Genomic DNA, 18,629 nt, shown 5'->3' with positions numbered 1-18,629 from the left:
GGCACCCCTTCCCAGAATAAAGACTAAGCAAACATGCTGCTAGCTCCCCCAGCTACAGTTTTGTGTACATGATAACACAGAGCAAAGATAAAAACTGCTATTCATCTGAGCCAAACGACAGAAAAAATGCAAGCAGAAAATTGTGAATGGTGGTGGAGGACACCAAAACAAGTATTTTCTTCCAGCTCTGGTGCTTTAGACCAGTGATAAACACAGTACGGAGGCCGAGTTTGCTGGCCACGTGGTTGACTAAAGACTGAAGTGAGGTGAAAGTTCTGGAGTCACACAGACCCTGGCTTGAAATGTGATCCATCTGCAGACTGATCTCATGACTTTGGGGTAGAGCCTGACTTCTCCATGTGTCTGCACGGTTGGGGCAGCATAGCATAGTCAAAAGGTCAGTCTCTAGATGGAAGCAGGAACTAGATTCAAAGCCCCCCACCTCATGGTGGCCAGACCTTTAGCAAGCAGCTAAGACCCACTCTAAGATATAGGTTCTCTTTCACAAAATAGTAATAAGAGTTAGCATTTATTACATGCAAGCTGAGCCCTCTACATGCAAAACTCGCATCTTAATCACACCTTCCTGTCTGCGTACCCTTCGGTAGTTACTTGTGTTCTTGATTCAGTAAAGAGCAGAGACTTGAAATGTGCTTGGGAGCTAAGGCTTAACCTCTTACCTCTTTTGGGACTAAGAGTCTCCACGTGAACAAGCCCAAGCTAGTCTACTGGAAGACAACACACAGAGGAAGGAAAACTCCAAGGTGATACCACCAATAGTTGACTGCAGATGCACAAATGAGCATGAGTCAAGTTTAACCAAACCCAGTCCACACCAGAACCACCCAGCTGAACCCAGCCCAAGCCATCTTACTAACAAAATGGGGGCTAACTACAGAGTTTACTTCTGAGCTACTACAGCTTCAGAGTGGTTTGTTATATATGAAATGCTAACTGACATATGTAGAAGTAACTGTCCCAGTTTTAAAAACAAAGGCATCAAATGACAGAAAAGTTAGGTAATTTCTTTAAGGCTAAAAGATGACCAAGGATAAAAAAGGTAAACTGAGACAATGTAGCTCAGACACCCCTCTCTTAACCACTGAGCTATCCTGCTCCACAAGCCAAGAATGAAATGCTGAAGGATCAGAGAAGCGTTTAGCCAAGTGGAGGATGTGAGGAAAAGGTTTCCAGACACAAGGACCACATGCGCAAAGATCCTGAGATGGGGAAGAGCTCAGGGTGTTGGTGGGAGCTATGCTCTGAAGGGTAGGGTATGCAACGAAGTCAGAGATAAGGCAGAAGTCAGAAACTGCCAGACCTTGAAGGTTATGCCAAGGAATTTTTTGTTAAGGCCAAGGGAGCTATAGGAAACATTTAAGCAAGCAAACATCAGCTTCCAGATCCAACGGACGAGGGGTGCTTCTCCCAGCGAGCAGTTTAGGAGGAATAGTTGGTAGACAGAGGGCTGAGCTAGTGTCTTCAATGACTCTATCAGGCGCTGGGTCTTATAGTTGCCATGCATCCCCATCACAACCATGAGGAGCAGGGAGCATCTTCATTTCCAATTTGCAGAGAAGGAACTGAGACTTAGGAAGGTTAAAAGAGTTGTTCAGTTTACCCCAGAGGGTCAGTAGGAGCAGGATTGGATCCCGGGTCTGCATGGCTCCCAAACCTCTGCACTTAGCCATTACCCCACACTCCCCAAAGCAGTCAAAAAAGGAACACAGCTGAGGCATTGTAGCCAGGAGACCTGGCTTGCACCCCAGTTCTGTCCTTCCTGATCTTGTGAACTTCTGCAACTCACTTCCTTACTCAGAGCCTGAATTCAGGGAGGAAGCAGGCCCACCAGGGATCTGCCAGCGAGCAGGAGGTCAAAGCAGCAGCAGAAGGCAGAGCTCAGAGGACAAGCAGGTATCCAAACCAGAAACTGGAGACATGGCAGTGAATGAGGGGTGGGACACCAACTTCCCAGAGCCTAAGAGGTCCTTTGTTTTTTTGTTTTTTTTTTTTTTTTTTTGTGGTTTTTCTCCAGTACCGGGAACCGAACTCACGACCTTGTGCTTGCCAGGCAGGCGCTTTTGCCACTGAGCTAAATCCCCAGCCCCGAAGAGGTCCTTTGTATTGCCCTTCTCATGGAGAAAAAGAGAGAGAGAGAGACCCTCCTGGGGCAGGCAGAGGCTCTGGTTTGCACCCTGCATCTTCCCCAGGGATCATTCACCCTGACTCGGGCTCAGGATAATGGACGGTTCTAGGTTTTCCTGCCTACCTTGAAATCAGGAGCATACTTTCAATTCCCCTGGTGCATATATCACAGCACCCAGGGTGACCCCTAATCAGTGTGGAAGGGAAGAGGGCAGCCAGCTCTGTCAAAGCCACCTCCTGCCTTCCTCTGTTTTCCTGAGCTCCAGATCTAGCACACATTGAACTGCTGGGGTTTCTCCCCACAGACACCACAGCCATGCACACATACCCTACAGTCCATGGACAACACAACAGCTATACACATACTTACACACATACATGTGCACACACACACCTAAGCCATTCACACATACTCAGTGAACACATGCACACACCCAGCCATACACACACATGGACACACACAGCCATGCATGCATATGTTTCTATCCACAAACCCCACAATTGGCAGGCTTGGTGGTACATACTTGGAACCCTAGCGCTCAGGAGACCAAAGAGGATCACCATGAGTTTGAGGCCAGCCTGAGTTGCATAGTGAATTCAACTCCAGCTTGGAATATACATAAGTGAGAACTTGCCTCAAAAAAACTAAACAAAAGCCCCACATTCATGAAAACACCCAGAGTTGCACACACACACACACACACACACAGATGCATACATGTTCACCTATGCACACACACTCACCACCATAGCCTTCTTGCTTGGAAACCAGCAGAAAGGAAAGACAACAGGAAAGGGAGATGAGCTCCACCCATCACCACCTAAGAGACCTGGACCATTTCTCTCAGTCTGGAGGTCAAGGGAGTTGCTGAGAGAAGCTGCAGATTCTGCAGCCATCTTGAAAGTTGTGTCCCAGAGGTACCTGGAAATAGGCTGAGCTCTGTTGGCTCGGAGTTCTCTGATGAGGAGCTCGTGGTGCTCTTAGGAGGGCCTTGGGAAAGCTTCATCTTCCCTGCCCCCAGCCCTCCTCCCTTCTCCAGGCCTCTGTGAGGATTAAGTGAGATGATGAATGTGAAAGCGCTTGGTAAATTGTAAGGAGCGCTATGCAAATGTTAGCGGGGCTGACAGAGACAGCGTGATGCAGGAGAGCTAGCCTGGCTGTAGGCTTTGCAGTCCTGCTGGCTGGTGCAGTTTATAGCCCAGAGCCCTGCTTTCTAAAGGTGTGAAGTTGGGCAAGTCGCTGTGACCTGAGTCTCTACATCTGCTAATTTGTGATGGGCTGGTGACACCCACCCCGGGTTAAAGGAGGCAACCCTGTGATATCACTTAGCTCCCACAATGCCAAGCCTGGACTTTGTGTTCATCTAATACCTTAGCAAAGCTCTTCACACATAGCAGATTCCTTTTTTTTAAATGTCCCTGTAGAACTCATTAAAGCTCAGTCTCTCCTTCCTTCCTTCCTCCCTTCCTTCCTTCCTTCCTTCCTCCCTTCCTTCTTTCCTCCCTTCCTTCTTTCCTTCCTTCATTCCTTCCTTCCTTTCTTCCTCCCTTCCTTCCTTCCTTGTTGTTTGAAACACAAAGCTGTGCCCCACAACTGTCTTTCAAGCCCCAGATTCCTCATCTGTGACCTGTAAAGCAGGAAAAGCTTCCACACAGATGGGTAAGCGTGGTTTGTGTCCTTGTTTCAAATGCAGATTCCTAGGTGTCCCTGGAAAAATATAGGGCCCACTTTGGCCAGTTTCTCCCTGTTGCTCCTCCCTCACCCCTCACTGCCTGTCCATGTGTTTGCCATTGCCCTGTTGCACTTGGAGGCTCCCCAGCAGGTGTGAATTTCCTTCTGAGTGCTTTGCAGAAGGAAAATCACTGCCTGTTGGGGCAGGCAGCAATTCTCTGCCTGGGATAGTGGAACAGCCTTAGAAGGCACTTTGGCATTTGTGAGATACCCTTCCCCAAAGCCTCACCCCACTGATTCTCCCTGGGGGGCAGATATTGAGCTGAGCCAAGACTGGGAGGGCTGGGTATGGGGGATGAGGGATTCAGTGAGCTGGGGAATGAGACAGGAAATACTGGGGAATAAACACAGCAATAAAGGAGCTTCGGCTGGGAGCTACAGAGTGATTCTTATTGTTCAAATTATCTTTAAAACTTTTCATTTGAATCTGTTTAATAAGGGAAGGCTTACCCTAAGGAAGAGGTATTTTTTTAATGTGACTTGGGAGCTGAATTGGAAAGAACGTTGCAACAAAGATATTAAAAAGGGGATTAAACCAAACCACTGGTGGCCCATCTCTGAAGCCTCCCACAACCTGCGACATGGCTCCCAAAATCATAAAATTAAATTACAAAGGGGGACACGGAAAGTGGGGTGTTAATCATGATACATCTTCACCATTCACGGCACCCAGTGTTAAGCAGACATGGAAGGCTATTCTAAAGGGTTCCTGGTGTCTCGCAGAGCTCAGGCCTTGAATGAGACTCTTTCCAGTACTCTGTCCCTCCCTGAATGACACTGGTTAAATTGTCTCCCTTCTGTAAGTCTCACCTTCTTCATGTATAAAATAGTTACATAATAGACCATCTGCTAGGAGGATTGCTAAGGTAATAAATAAGACAGAAAAATCATAATATAGAGCCTGGCACATACAAGCTGCTTAAGAAAATGTTAGCTACCTTTTTTGCAGCTTAAGAAGAAAAAACTCTGCAATGTCTTGGCTTATTGATATTCTGTCCCTATGTCCCTCAGTGTTTTCTCTGATGGCTATGACCCTTTGTTTGGATCCTGGCCACCTCTGGGCCTCAGCCTCCTTAGGGTGGCATTTTAATGGCTCATCCATCACTCACTTCCTCATTCATTCATATACACTGCAGAGTCACCAAGTGCCAGGAACTCGGCCGGACACTGGGGAGACGATGAGTAAGACAGTCCTTGCCCTTAAGGAGCTGTAGTTCTGGCAGAGGGAAGAGGTGTTGCCACATGGCAGTGCACACCGTGTGCCAGATGACCATCACCTCAGCAGCAGTCCCATGCCCACATGAGCTGGCAGGCGTTCTGGGCTGTTGTAACTTCTCCACTGGCCAACGGCAATGTAAGTGTTTGTTTCAACCCAATTGCCACCCTCACATAAAGATAGGAGATCCTCAGAACCAGAAAGTGTTTGTCTGCTGTGACAATCTCTTCTGCTTTCTCTCCTTAGATTATATTACATGAGTTATGAAAACCAACTGTTATATTTTCTCTTTTTGTCCTGGATGCCAAGAATCTCAAAGCAAAAGGCTGTCCCTAGCCTAATATTCCTAAGGTTTTCCTGATATATAAAATCTCCTCTCACCATATCATTCTTGTTCTGTTGTTGTACCCTTAATAATAACAACAATGATAATGGTACTGATGATGGTGATGGTGATTTTGGTGATGATAATAGTGTGATGGTGGCGATGATGGTAACAGTGGTGATGACAACGGTAATAGTGGTGGTGGTGATGATGATGGTGATGATGGTGATGAGGGTGATGGCAATGATAGTAATGGTGGTGATGGTGGTGGTGATAATGATGGTGATAATGATCATGGTGATGAAAGCAGTGATGGTGATGATGGTGACAGTGGTAATCATGATGACGGTGATGGTGATAATGATGATCACACATATGGAGTCGATCTTATCCCAGGTGCTGTGTGGGCTTTGTGTACATTATCCCAGTAGCCACCAGTAGCCCTTTAAGGTAGTTACTGATTTTCCTGATTTTCAGATGAGGAAAATAGAATGTACACAGTTTGAGAAACTTGGTTGCAGCTAGGCAGTGTGCCAGGATTAGAATGCCTCTGTCTCCTTATTTTTTATTATCTGAGTTGATGTTAAAAGACAGGCAGGACATCATTGCTTATTTAAATTTAAAAAGAAGATGGAGAGAGCAGTGAAACATTCAGAAGGCAATGCACTTACGTTGGGTCTCTAGGAATAGCTAGGAGTTCAACAGAGATAGAGAAAAAGGCACCCCTGAAGTCCAGTAACCTGAGCAAGGCCGTGTGCACTGGGTGGTAGCTCACTCCAGTTCACAGAAGCAGCCCAGCTAGTTGTGCCTCTAGAGATACAGACAGGGCCATTCCAGAGACTCCTGAAGATCAGACCAAGGCGTCAGGATGATGGAGAGCCAGGGAAGATGCTTAAGCAGTGCTGTTGACGTACTTCAGGAAGATGGAACTGGCATAAAGTGGAGGACATCATAGAAGGAAAGGGACCAAATGTCTCAGAACGAGACAGTGGCAGAAAAGGAACAAGGTAGATGCCAAGGAGTCAAAAGCCATGACAAAAGGAGGTTGACAGGATGTGCAAGGGGCCACAGGAGGGCAGGGCCAGAGGTCTTGAGTCTCTGTCCACCAGCAACATGCCATGCACTGGTTACTTGGCAAGCAAGGATAAGGTGCCCTAATGCCAGTGTTATGGGGTGCCTGAGGCTTAGTACCAGGAGGCTCAAGGGAGGGGATACTTGCTTCAGTACTTGATCTCAGGATTCGAACCTGTGGCCCAAGGGTCTCTGTAATCATTTCTAAAATATTGAGAGTTGTGGGGATACGTTTCATACAAAAGGGAGCCCACTAGCCTTTCTCAGACTTTCAGGGTGTTTAACCCCTCAAGGGGGATAGACCTTGATACTCCACAGATCTTCAGTGATGGCTCCTGCTACAGGGCATCAGAATGAGTTTCTATGTGTGAGTCTTTTTTCACTGCAGTCACCAAGATTCAAGCTTTTAAAATCATCATCATACCAGCATGAGAGAAGACACATTTTCCAAGCCAACACTCTAGGATAGTCAAGTTCATGTACTTGTATAAATAACAGTAGCACAAGGAGAGCAATTCCAACAAGGTTGTGCCTGGGGTTCCCAAGTCTCACAGGTTCCACCCGCTTGGAAGATTGGCTGCAGGGATCTGCAGTAAGGATCTACTCAAGTTACTGCAAAACAAGCCTCCTCCTTCTCCTGAGTTTCCACAAAGCTGTCAGTTAGGAAATAACTTCTGGTTTTTGTTTTTAATCTTTCAACACAGTGCTTTTATTTCTGTGGGTTTACCTTCCTGTTAAGAGTTGTCTGGGAATGATGCTCACCAGAGCCTTTTGAATCTGCAAACCAAGGTCTGTTTGACTTGCGCTGATGGGAAGGTCCCAGGCACTCACCAAGGGCTCTGGAAGCAACCGGGGAATCTGGCCTCACCCAGCCAGCTCTGGGCCACCTTCCTACCCTGTCCTCACATGTGCTACACTCTACCCTTAAGGCGCTTGTCCTCCCTGCACCTGCTGGGTTTTTGCTGGTTTCTCCAGATCCAGCTCAGGTAAAACCTTTAAGTAGGAAACCTTCATGATCATCACTGTATTTTTTTAAAAAATTATCCTGCAAATGGTAGGTGTACAATAAATATTTGCTGGATCTCGCTGTTGCCAGATGAATCTGTGCCCATCCCATCCACTAGAAGACGGGGGAGGTTTTCTTTGAGGGGAGAGTTTCTGACCCTGTACCCCCAGGACCCAACATGAGGCCTGGTGCCCAGAAGACAACTGTAAGTGTTAGTTGAAGGAATCCAAAAATGAGGAAATTAACAAGGGCTCTTCCAGAGTTGGGGAAACGGAGTCAGCAGAAAAGTCATGGCCCCCACTGAGTCTGGGAAATATTTGAAATAAATGAATAAGTAATCCTTGAAGATGAGTCACTAAGCAGCTCGCCACAATTCTCTAAGCCCAAATTTAAGAGTAATTAAAGATAGCTGAACAAGATTCTGGAGCTTAATTGACACTAGGAAGAACTATTGATTTCTCACCCAAACCCATTTCTTTCCCACCTTTACTAAGGGCAGCATTGTCCAACCAGGGGCTCAAGCCAAAACCTGGGTTCAGCACTGACCTCTCTTTTCATGTGCCCCAAGCCATCAGCAGGCCTGACGGCGCTTCTCAAATGGCACACTGACTCTCCCACTTTTTCCATCTGAGCTGCACTCACTCTGGTCCAGCCACCACTGCCCTCAGGCCTCACCTGTATACTGCAGCATCTTTCCAGAAATCTCTTGACTTCTTCTCTCACACACCTCTCTCTGCACAGAAGCTGGGTACTTCTTTGTACAAGCATCATAGTTATCCCACTGTGTTGTGCTGCCTTCCTGAAAATCTCTACAGGTGTCCTAGGACATGTGGAATAAAACTGAACCCATTTCAGTGATACCCCAAGCCTCTAAGACCATGCCAGCCTGACTCTTACACTCCTTACTCCATATACACACCCCTCACTGTACGCCAGAGGTGCTGTCCCTCTCAAAGCTCACGCAGATCTCAGGGGTCTGTGCCCTTGCTATTCCTTCTGCCTGGACACACGTCAGAAGGATGTGCATGTTATCACAGGCTCCCACTTCCCACATGTTATCATAGACCCTCACTTGGCATCCAGGACTCAGCTCAAAGGATCCGACACTCCATCTAAACAGGCTCTTGCCACTACTTTCCTCTGTTTTATTTCCATCACTGTACTCACCCTATCTAAAACTATCTCATTTATTTTTATGTGCTTATCTTCAGTCTTATCCAAGGAAAATACCAGTCCTTTTCATATTCTGAAGTTATTGTGGTTTTATTACCATTATTGTTATTGTTATTACTATTTACTTGTTTTCTTGTGCCTTATCTTGTTCACAGGTCTGTCTTTCTATCTCTTAGCACAGTGCCAGGCGTGCGGTAGGTGATTAAGAAGTATTTGTTGAATGAACTAAAAATGTGTCCATTGAGCAAAATCAGTGTGGAGAGAAAATGAATGTGGTATGAATTGCCATTAAAACGTATACAGAGTGTAGGCAAGGAGGGTCCAGTCTGCAGAGATTGGATCATGTCTGCATTATTGTCTTTAGTTCCAGAAACCACATGCCACAAAGATGTTACGTCCCACACATAACACTGACATGTCCCTAGATTTGAAATCTATGTGTGATCGTTCAAAACATGGACTCTCAAATATCTTGACTAAGGAAACATGATTTATATTCCAGAGAAAGACAGCCAGCATTAATATACCATAATCTAAGATGGTTCTGGGTTTCATCTCTGAAACTCTACCATTCCCTAAGTGTATAAGTGTAGAGCCTCAGGCAAAGAAATTAATCCCTCCAAATCTCAGTTGTCTCATTTCTTTCTTTCTTTCTTTCTTTCTTTCTTTCTTTCTTTCTTTCTTTCTTTCTTTCCTTCTTTCTTTCTTTCTTTCTTCCTTTCTTTCTTTCTTTCTTTTTTTGTCTTTTTGAGACAGGGTTTGGCTATGCAGTTCAGGCTGGCCTTGAGCTCACTTTGTAGCCCAGGATGGTCATGAACTCACAATGATTCTCCTGCCTCAGCCTCCCGAGTGCTGGGATTACAGGCGTGCGCCACCACACCCAGCTAGTTGTCTCATTTCTAATAAATATCCATCTTTCTTCTTTCTTTCTTCCTTTTTTCCTTCCTTCCTTTCTCTTCTTTCTTTCCTTCTTTCTCTCTTTCTTTCTTTCTTCTTTCTGTTTTTTCCAATACTAGAGATTAAACCTAGGGCTTTTGCACTGAGCTATATCTTTAGCCCTTTAATTTTTTTTTCTTTGAGACAGGGAATCAGACTGGGATCCTCCTGCCTCTGCCTTATAGAATGCTTGAATTATAAGTGTGTGCTACCATGCCCAGCTAAGAGTTTCATTTTTTAAATGGATAAGGGCATAACTGAAGCCCAAATGACAGTCTAATAATTAGTGAAACTCAGCATTAAACACATGGCCATTTACTATACTATTCTATGTCTGAAAAATCTGCATAGTAAAAAGTTAAAAAAAAAATGGGAGTTTAAAATACTACCTACCTCATGTAATAATTGCAGGGTTTAAGAAAGTGATTACCATCGTTATTACAAGGAATTTTCATGAATTCCAGTTATTACCAGAATGGTTTACCTGTCTTATTTAGCCACCCCAGCAGCCCTATGAAATGTACAGTAACCATCACCACATGGCAGATGAGGAGACCAAATCAAGCCCAGTTAATTTAGCTGGAACATGGCTGAAATGTGATCTGAAACCAGTTACTTGACTCCACCAGCACAGCTGCCTTTTATTTCAAGACAAGCTCACTGCATTTCGCTTGGTTGATACCTACACGATTATGATATCGTTTATTCATCTAAGTCAGTGGTTTCCCAGCTTTTTCCTCAGCAGCAGAATTCCTTTAGAATACAACCTAACTCAGAACTCCAGTAAGTCAAACTGGCGAAAACTGAACAGCTCTGGCTGAAATGGAAACTGGGGCCCAGCAACCAGCCCTCTTGACCCCAGGGTGGTTGCTAAAGCGCTCTGGGGTCCGTGGGGCAGAATGTGAAGAGTCTAGATCAAAGCCAAAGATAACAACCCCCACCTCCACCCTGGAACTCCGTGAATCACAAAAGGGCAGCCTCATTTGTATAATGCATCTTTCATTTCCTTGTCTTCCAACACATTTGATCCTCATTATCAACTCTGAAGTAGACAAGGCAGGGCATATCATCCTCAATTTGCAGATGAGGAAATCAAGGCCAAATGGAGTTAAATAACTGGCCAAAGGTATGCCTGTTCAATATTCAGCCAAGTACAGACTGGAAGTAGAGTCTGTGTCCATTAATTCAGTGTGACCTGGCAAAGAGGGTGCCATCTACTGGAAATTGCTACGGACCCTTGGTCCATAAAGTGGACAATCAGCTCTTTGACTATTGAGAGCTGAGCACAGTGCCAACCCTCACCTCCTCCCCAAGGCCCTGTCCCAGAGCGAATGGCAATGGGAAGGAAAGAAGAGCTCAGTGCTGCCAAAAGGTCTGACGGCAAGATTTTGGTTGTAGACAAACTATTCCCATTTGAGCCATGTCATGCTGAGCACAGGGCAGGGGAGGCAAAAACAGCCAAAGTGACTGCTCCACTTTCAACTGCAACAAGCAAATAAGCCCACACAGGACAGCAGGTAGTGCAGACCTGGGCATCAGCTACCCTTTGCTTTTGCTCCGAGCTCTTGCTATTCCTGAAACTAGAGGCAGCTGATAAATGCGTAGATGGTTCCCCCACTCCAGAGCAGCTCTGAACTGAGCTGGAGCATGTGTTGGAGCAGACAACACTTAATTATCACTTAGTCTTTAATTAGCACTTAATTATTAACACTTAATACATCTGTAAAATGGGGACACTAATACCTGCTTCACAGAGACTCTACAAGGATTAATTAATGTTTGTAGCCCACTTTGAAGACGCAAAGCATTGAAGAAGTGCTCGACAGTGGCATTAATAGCAGCAGCTGATTTATTTTCTTTTCCTAATGAGGTCCCCCTTCCCTCTCTGTTCATTCCATGCAAATATCTATCCCCAAGATTATCTGCTCAACTTTGCCCTGGTGGAGAAACACTTAGCTCTGTGTTTCCCTGATACAGGATTTCCCAACCAGGGAACAGGCTATTTACAGCCATCTTCCCGCACTTTAATTTTCTATTATGTCCTCTGAATATGTCAATGCCTTCTCAGTAAATATTTTGATGTGCGCTCTTGCAGTAGCTTCTGTGGAGGCTGAATGGGACAGCTGCTCCCTGTATTAGGGAATTCCAGATGTGGTTTAAAACCGCCAGACTCATCTGTGTGAATGCCTAGCCTTTGCGTGGGAGAGAGGAAGGCCCTCCCAGTTGTCTCTAGGCACAGTCAGGAGCTATCTCCGATATCTAACCTCTAGCCTTGGCAAGGGTGCTTTTTCAAGACCCTTACCCACATCTGAGTTGCCTATGTCTTTAGAATGAGAAATGTCGCCTTAGTGCTGGTGAAGGGGCAGCCTAGAATACAACCTTGGTGTGCCCTTCCCCTAGGAAACTTCAGGACCTTGACCTTCTGTAAAGACTGGACTTGGGCCTACGGGGGAGGAGGAAAAGAATACAGCCTGGAGGATTTAACCAGACTGAATGCTGAGTCAGATCATTTCCCCCCAGAAGGTCAGGCTTCATCTCCCTCCTCCTTTGCTGCCAATCAAATACAGGGGTACTCACTCTTCTTGGAAGCTGAGACCATAGTCTCTTGGAGTCCCAGCTGTGGGGGCAGAGAGCTGTTCCATGGAGGTCCTGGGCTGCAGGGCCTCAGGCAGGTCTTGAACTTTTTTCCAGATTTCATGGCAAGTCTTGTCTAGGCTGTCTTGGGGGGTGTCCTGATGGATCCAGACGAATCTGGGGAACGGGCCCAGGGCAGAGGGACGCTTGGCCACAAGGGCCGAGGATGAAGGGAGCCCATTCCCACTGGCCATCCTTCTTTCTTTCTGGAAGCCCCTTCGTCCACCCAGCACTTGAGGACAAAGAGGCCACGCACCGCCGCTTCGCATTCACCAGAAAGGGTGCTGAGGACCTGCCCTGGGGAGGTCAGTTCTGTCTGGCTGTTGCTCCTTCAGAGGCCTTAGCTTTGTGTGGGGATAGGGGGTGGGAGGACAGCGTTATTTTGGGGAGGGAGGGCTTGTTTTGATTTGTTTTTATTTGCTCTTCCCTGCCTCTTGCCCCCACCTCCTTAGAGGAAAATTTTAAAAAGTCAACAAAACCCAGTAGCTTAGTAACCATAGAATCCCCTGGAGCTCAAGACTCAGGTGCCTGGATAGGCAGAATGACATCTGGGAGGCTGGAGGGAAGGACTGGTTCTCCCCACAGTCCTTGGCATTCCCCCTTTTGGGGCCTGGTGTTCAGCCCATTTTCACCCAAGCCACTGAGACACAGACGGCCGGGTATTGATCCCGCACAGGGCTCTCTGTTCAGCTGGGGTAGGAATCCCCCGTAAGGTTCTGCCTGGTCCTTGCCAGGGAGCGCGCGTGCGCCGAGGGCCAACTGCCCCCGCTCACCCCCAGAGTCCCTGCTTTCGATCTCTCCTCTAGCCGCTTCTGTCTGCCCCTCCCACCGCTGCTCGGTGTCCAGGAAAGCAATCTCCAATGAGCCTATGGGGCCGCAGCCAACCCGGCGGCCGCGGACACCCAATAGACGCCCGCCACTGCCCTGCGCTGGTGTGCGATCCGCAGCGCGATGGAACCCAGTCCTTAAAAACGCTCTGTCCCGGCAGTGTGGGCCAGGCGCTCCAGAGGGCTTTAACCAACTTCCGTGCCAAGTAACTCCCAGCCCCTTGCCGTCTAGCGCTGAGTTCTTTCTGTGGGTTTCAAACGCAACGGTTCTGTGCGCGGGGCGCAGGGGGTCCGAGCCCAAGGCCCGCAGGTGGGGGTGGGGTGGGCCGGTGGGAGCCCAGGGCGCTTTCCGGGTCAGAAGTCCCAGGTAATCAGGCGGCCAGTGAGCGAGCCAGCAAACCTCAAGGGGTGCGGGGTGGAGGTTGCCCCTTGATCAGTCCCATCTGAACCCCAGTGGCCACTCTGTGCCAAACCCTGGGTTCATACTCAATCCCAATCAAGCTCATTGAAGTGCCACTTACATGACAGGAGGAAACTGTCTCAAAAGTTATGAAAGACTGTCCAAGGCGTGCTGAGAAGTGGGAGCTGGGATGCAAGCACCAAGAAGTTAGGCCTGATGCTGTGCCCTTAGCCACTAGACTCACACACTGGGCTTCAGGAGGTCCTGGGTTGGGGGACAGGAAGGTGTGACAAGAGGCTTCAGTTCGCTTTTTGCCAAGCAAGAGACTGTCTCCCAGAGAAGCAGCTTTCTTCAGCTGAGAGGTGGCACAATCCCTCTGTGTGGTGCTGTCTGTGGATGTTCCTGCCAGGGTTCCCTGGGAAAGACCAGAAGAAGCAGAGAAGGAAAGAAGAGCAAGGTGGGGCTGCCTTGACCCTGATACTGTCACTCCTAGCTGTGTGACCCTCACTACCTTCCCCCTTCCTTCCCCCAATATCCATGGAGCCTTTCCTCTGTACCAGGTGTTCCTGGGTGCAGGAGAAGAGCTACGGTGGCAGGTTCTGCTCTCCTGGAGCCCATATTCTGATGGAAGGAGACAGTTCATCAGCCTACAAAGCAAGTGAAAAGGCAGTGATTACAGATGAAATCAAGTTCTTGTGAAAATAAAGTGAGGTGATAGGGTGGGAAGGAGGCAACATTAGTGGTGGTCTGGGCATGGATCTTTGAAGAGTCAATGTTTGAGATGAAATGGGAGGATGGAAGGAACTCCTTTTCTAAAAAACGCTTTTAAATTTTTTTGCGGTTTGCCTTTTTGGCACATAGTAGGCACACAATAAATATATGTTGTGAACTAAAGGTATGTGATGTGTAAAGTTCAGATGTTGTGAACTAAAGGTATGTAATGTGTAAAGTTCAGATGCATAGTAGGTGCCCAGTATACAACTTTGTTCTTTACAGAGGGGCTGAGTTCCTGGAAATGTTGACTCTGAGTTTGAAATCCGAGCTTCATTTCCCTTTGATTTTCATTATAAAATTGAAGATGTGCTCCTTTGGGGAAAATTCTGAGGACCTAGACTGAATAAAATTATAGTCAAGAATGTAGAAAACCTTTTAAGAAAGTGTATTTAAAGGGAAAGTGATCATTTCTGATGAAATATTAATAGTTCTGAAAATGTCACTCAGTGTTTGTGCTGCTTGGCATTTGGTTGGCTAACACCCATGCTTAGAGCACAGCACCAAGGACCCTGACTGCCCAGGCCACAGGGTTCTGGAAATCAGCCAGCTCACCCCCACACCCATCTGCCGTCGCTGGAAACCGGGTAGTGGGGGCAAAGTTGGAAAAGGTTGAAAAAATAAAATAGAATAAAATAAAGTAGGGGTAGGGAACAATTTTTTAGGCACACAGAGAAATGAGGCGCCTAGCAGATTCTGCAAAATGCCTTGTACTTAGAAACTATGTAAAGCTACATCAGATATGGTTGCCACTACAGCCATATGGGGTTATTTTGATTGTATTTTTTTATACCACTGCTTCATTTATTTCACAAATATTTATTGAGTCATGCTTCTGAGAGCCCCACACTGTGTTGGGCTCTGGGCACAAACAGAAAGAAGAAACAGCTACAGCCCCTCCATTGTGGAGCCTATAGTTTAGTTAGGGAGACAACCATTTGAATTAAAAATGCCTATAGAAAATATGATGCTTTTAGTTCTTTTGGAAAAATATCCAGAAAGGGAATAGCTAGCTGGGTTGAATGGGAAGTCTAATCTTAGTTTCCTGAGGAATTTCCACACTAAGTTCCACAGTGGTTGTACCAGTCTACACTCCCACCAACAGTGGAGAAGGGTTCCTTTTTCCCCACAGCCCCTCCAGCATTTGTCATTGGTTGATTTCTCGATGATAGCCATTCTTTCCAGAGTGAGATGGAATCTCAGTGTTGTTTTAATTTGCATTTCTCGAATGCCCAGTGATGTTGAACATTTTGTCATATATTTATTTTCCATTTGTATTTCTTCATCTGAAAAGTATGTGTTCATCTCAGATGCCCATTTTTGCATTGGGTCTTTGAATATGGGGGACCTGATTTTTAAAAATTCTTTATATGGTCTAGATAGAAGTCCTTTGTCTGAAGGACAGTTGGCTAAAATTTTTTCCCATTCTGTGGGTTTTCTTTTTACTCTGTTGGTGATTTCTTTTGATGTGCAAAAACTTTTTGATAAAATGAGATCCCAGTTGTTGATTCTTTGAAGTATTTTCTGTGCAGTTTGGTTTTTGTTCATCAACTGTCTGCCTACCCCTATGTCTTCAAGATTTTTACCTACTTCTTCCAGTAGATTTAGTGTTTCTGTTTTAATATTTAGATCTTTGATCCATTTTGATTTTAGTTTAATGCATGATGATAGACACAGGTGTAGTTTTAGGCTTAAGCACGTAGAAAGCCAGTTTTCCCAGCATCATTTATTAAAAAGGCTATCTTTCTTCCAGTGAACATGTGTGTCCCCTTTGTCAAAACTAAGGTGGCTGAGTATGTCTGTAGTTGTGTCTGCATCTTCTGATCTGTTGCACTGATCCTCAGGTCTGTATTTTTGCCAGTACCATGCTGATTTTATCACAGTAGCTTTGTAGTATCATTTCAAGTCAGGGATTGTGATGCCTTCCTTTTGTTGCCCAGGATTACTTTTGCTATTCTAGGTCTCTTCTGGTTCCAGATGAATTTTAGGAATGTTTCTTCTAGATCTGTGAGGTATACTAATGGCATTTTGATTGAGATTGCATTAAATCTTGTAATAGTTTTGGGAGTATGGCCATGTTGGTTCTTCCTATCCATGAGCAAGGAATATCTTTCCATTTCCCGAAATTCTCTTCAATCTTTTGCATTTATTTATTTATTTATTTATTTATTTATTTATTTATTTATTTTTTACTCTCTGACTCCAACAGCTTAAAGGAGAGCTTTATTCTGGCTCACAGTTTTGGAGGTTTCCACCCATGGTTGTCAGGCTCAAATGAAGAGATGGTATGGCAGAAGGGTCTGCCATGGAGGACAACTGCTCATGTCATGTTTGATGTCAGAGCCTGGGCTTCTCAGTGGCTTCAGTTTTGCTCAGTAGTGACAGAGCTCTCAGGTAAAACTGAAACAAAAATTCTGGAGGCTTGGTCTTCTTGAAGACCAAGTTACCAGCAGATCACCAATATCTGATGAGACTGCCTAGTTTGTTGTATTCTTACAGCCTCTTCCCACCAGGTGGGTGTCAGGGCGCAGGATGGAAAGGTGACCAGAAGGGCAAGTAGAGGCTGAAGAGACCAGGGCATAAGGCCCAAAGATGCCATGGAGGGGAGGGGGCCAGCCAGGGTCTCTTCAGCCCTCAGGGGCCCTTTGCGGGGAGGGAAGGCTGCCTCACCACGGCTGTCACCCTTGAAGCCCAGGCCACATGCATGCTGGCCACAACAGGGGGTGGTGCACCCAGCCCATAATTGTATTTTAATGTAAATTAGTAAAAAGCTCAGCTCCTCCCTTGTACTAGCCACATTTAAATGCTTCATAACTATATATACCTAGTGACTGTCATACCAGACAGCACATGGACTCTAGAATTAGACTACCTAGACTCAGATGTAAAGTTCATTAAATGCTGTTTTCTAGTAATGTAGACTGAGCCAAGTTACCCTGCAGTTTGGTGTATTAGTTTACTGTAACTACCATAAGCTCAGTTTATAGGCCGTTGGGGCACATGTGGTATAAACTGAGCTTATCGAGTCTTCATTCAAATAGGTATGTATTCCTCTAGCACAGATATGTATGTTCCAGCACTGCTGCAGATGCTGAAGGTTAAACAAGATAGAGTAGAAGAGAGGCTGAGTCCCAAAGTAAGGCATTTAATGGTCACAGACACTAAATTCACCTATATAAATTATTTTAAACTTGGAAACATTCTTTAATTTCCCCTCACTCGTCATGTTACCCTGGGATGATTGTTTAACCTCTTTGCCATTGGTTAGCTCTGATACAAAAGAGATAATAAAATACTTACTTTGTAGGGTTGTTTTGTGACAATGGAGATAATAGATGTAAGGAATTTAGAACTTAGGCTGGCACATCCTACCTCTCCAGTGAACGGTAGCTATCATGCTATAGGATTCTGGGATTCTCGCTTTCCCATCTGGAGCCAGGAAAAGTTCAGGGGGACATAAAGTTCCCTACCTGTTCTCCAGTCAAAGCCTTTATACCTTTGTCTTCTACCTGCAGCACAGACATGGTCATGTTGCCAAACCCAGAAAAATGGGCATGGCATAAGCTCTTTAATAATCTTCATAGGCCCCAACTATTTATTCTACAGGCCCTGTTCCTCACCTAACTTATTTTGTTAATCACACCAATTTCTGGCAATATAACTTTTCAGCAATAAAAAAAAAAATTGTGTAATTTTTGCCATTTTGCTTTCGAAAGTTTTTGGCCATGAGTAATTTATTTAATTTATGATAGGCTATGATTTCTCACCAATCTTGGTGCCTACCAGGGGAATCTTGCACAGTGAGAAAAACTCCAACCTACAAATCATTATCAAATGTAATGAAATTTTTATGAATACTAGATTCAACAGTTAATGAAGTTGACATAATGCTACACTTTGCATTTAATTAAATATTTACTGATTTCAATGTTGTGGTTTGCTTTTTTGTGCTGTGGGGCTAATAATGCAGACTTCAGGACTCACTTTTCTGTAGGCCCCTAAAAACCATAGAGACTCCCTCTGCCATGCCAGAAATGCCCAGTGCGCAAAACTTCTCAGAGGCAGGGCATAGGGAGTGCCCAAGCAAATTTCTTGAGAGGGAAATCATCAGAGCTAGAGGAAGAGTAAGTTGCAGCCACGTTTCATGGGACTGGCTTCCCGCAGGTGCTGTCTGAGCATAGAACAGGGCTGCAGAGCAGCCAGCTATTTCTAAGACTTTGAAAAGGAACCTGCTGCGTTCTGGAAGGAAAGCTGTGACTTGGTGGTTTTTCTCTCCTGGCAACATCATCAGCAATCTTGGTCATTTCCAGTGAGGGGGCAGGCTACGCCTTGTTCTTACCTCTTTTCTTGCTCAGTTGTAAGGAGGTAGTTAAGATCTTGGACAGTGGCAACT

General features: G+C 45.7%; 1 protein-coding gene across 3 annotated transcripts in view; it reads right to left on the bottom strand.

Moving 5' to 3' along the window:
• The window catches only part of LOC102010861 (chromosome unknown open reading frame, human C1orf94), a 36,982-nt gene extending 23,651 nt beyond the window's left edge, over nt 1-13,331 (bottom strand). For all 3 annotated transcript variants that reach the window (XM_005395119.1, XM_005395120.1, XM_005395121.1), the window contains exon 1: nt 12,182-13,331. In XM_005395119.1, coding sequence (XP_005395176.1) covers nt 12,182-12,507 — 326 coding nt within the window. In that variant the 5' untranslated portion in view covers nt 12,508-13,331. The remainder of the gene's footprint in view (nt 1-12,181) is intronic.
• Between the last annotated feature and the right edge of the window lie 5,298 nt (nt 13,332-18,629).

Source organism: Chinchilla lanigera, unplaced genomic scaffold, assembly GCF_000276665.1.
Source record: "Chinchilla lanigera isolate Chin_1 unplaced genomic scaffold, ChiLan1.0 scaffold00051, whole genome shotgun sequence".
NCBI classification, from domain to species: domain Eukaryota; kingdom Metazoa; phylum Chordata; class Mammalia; order Rodentia; family Chinchillidae; genus Chinchilla; species Chinchilla lanigera.
The sequence above is the reverse complement of the archived record's forward strand: the minus strand, read 5'-3'. Positions and strand labels throughout refer to the sequence as shown.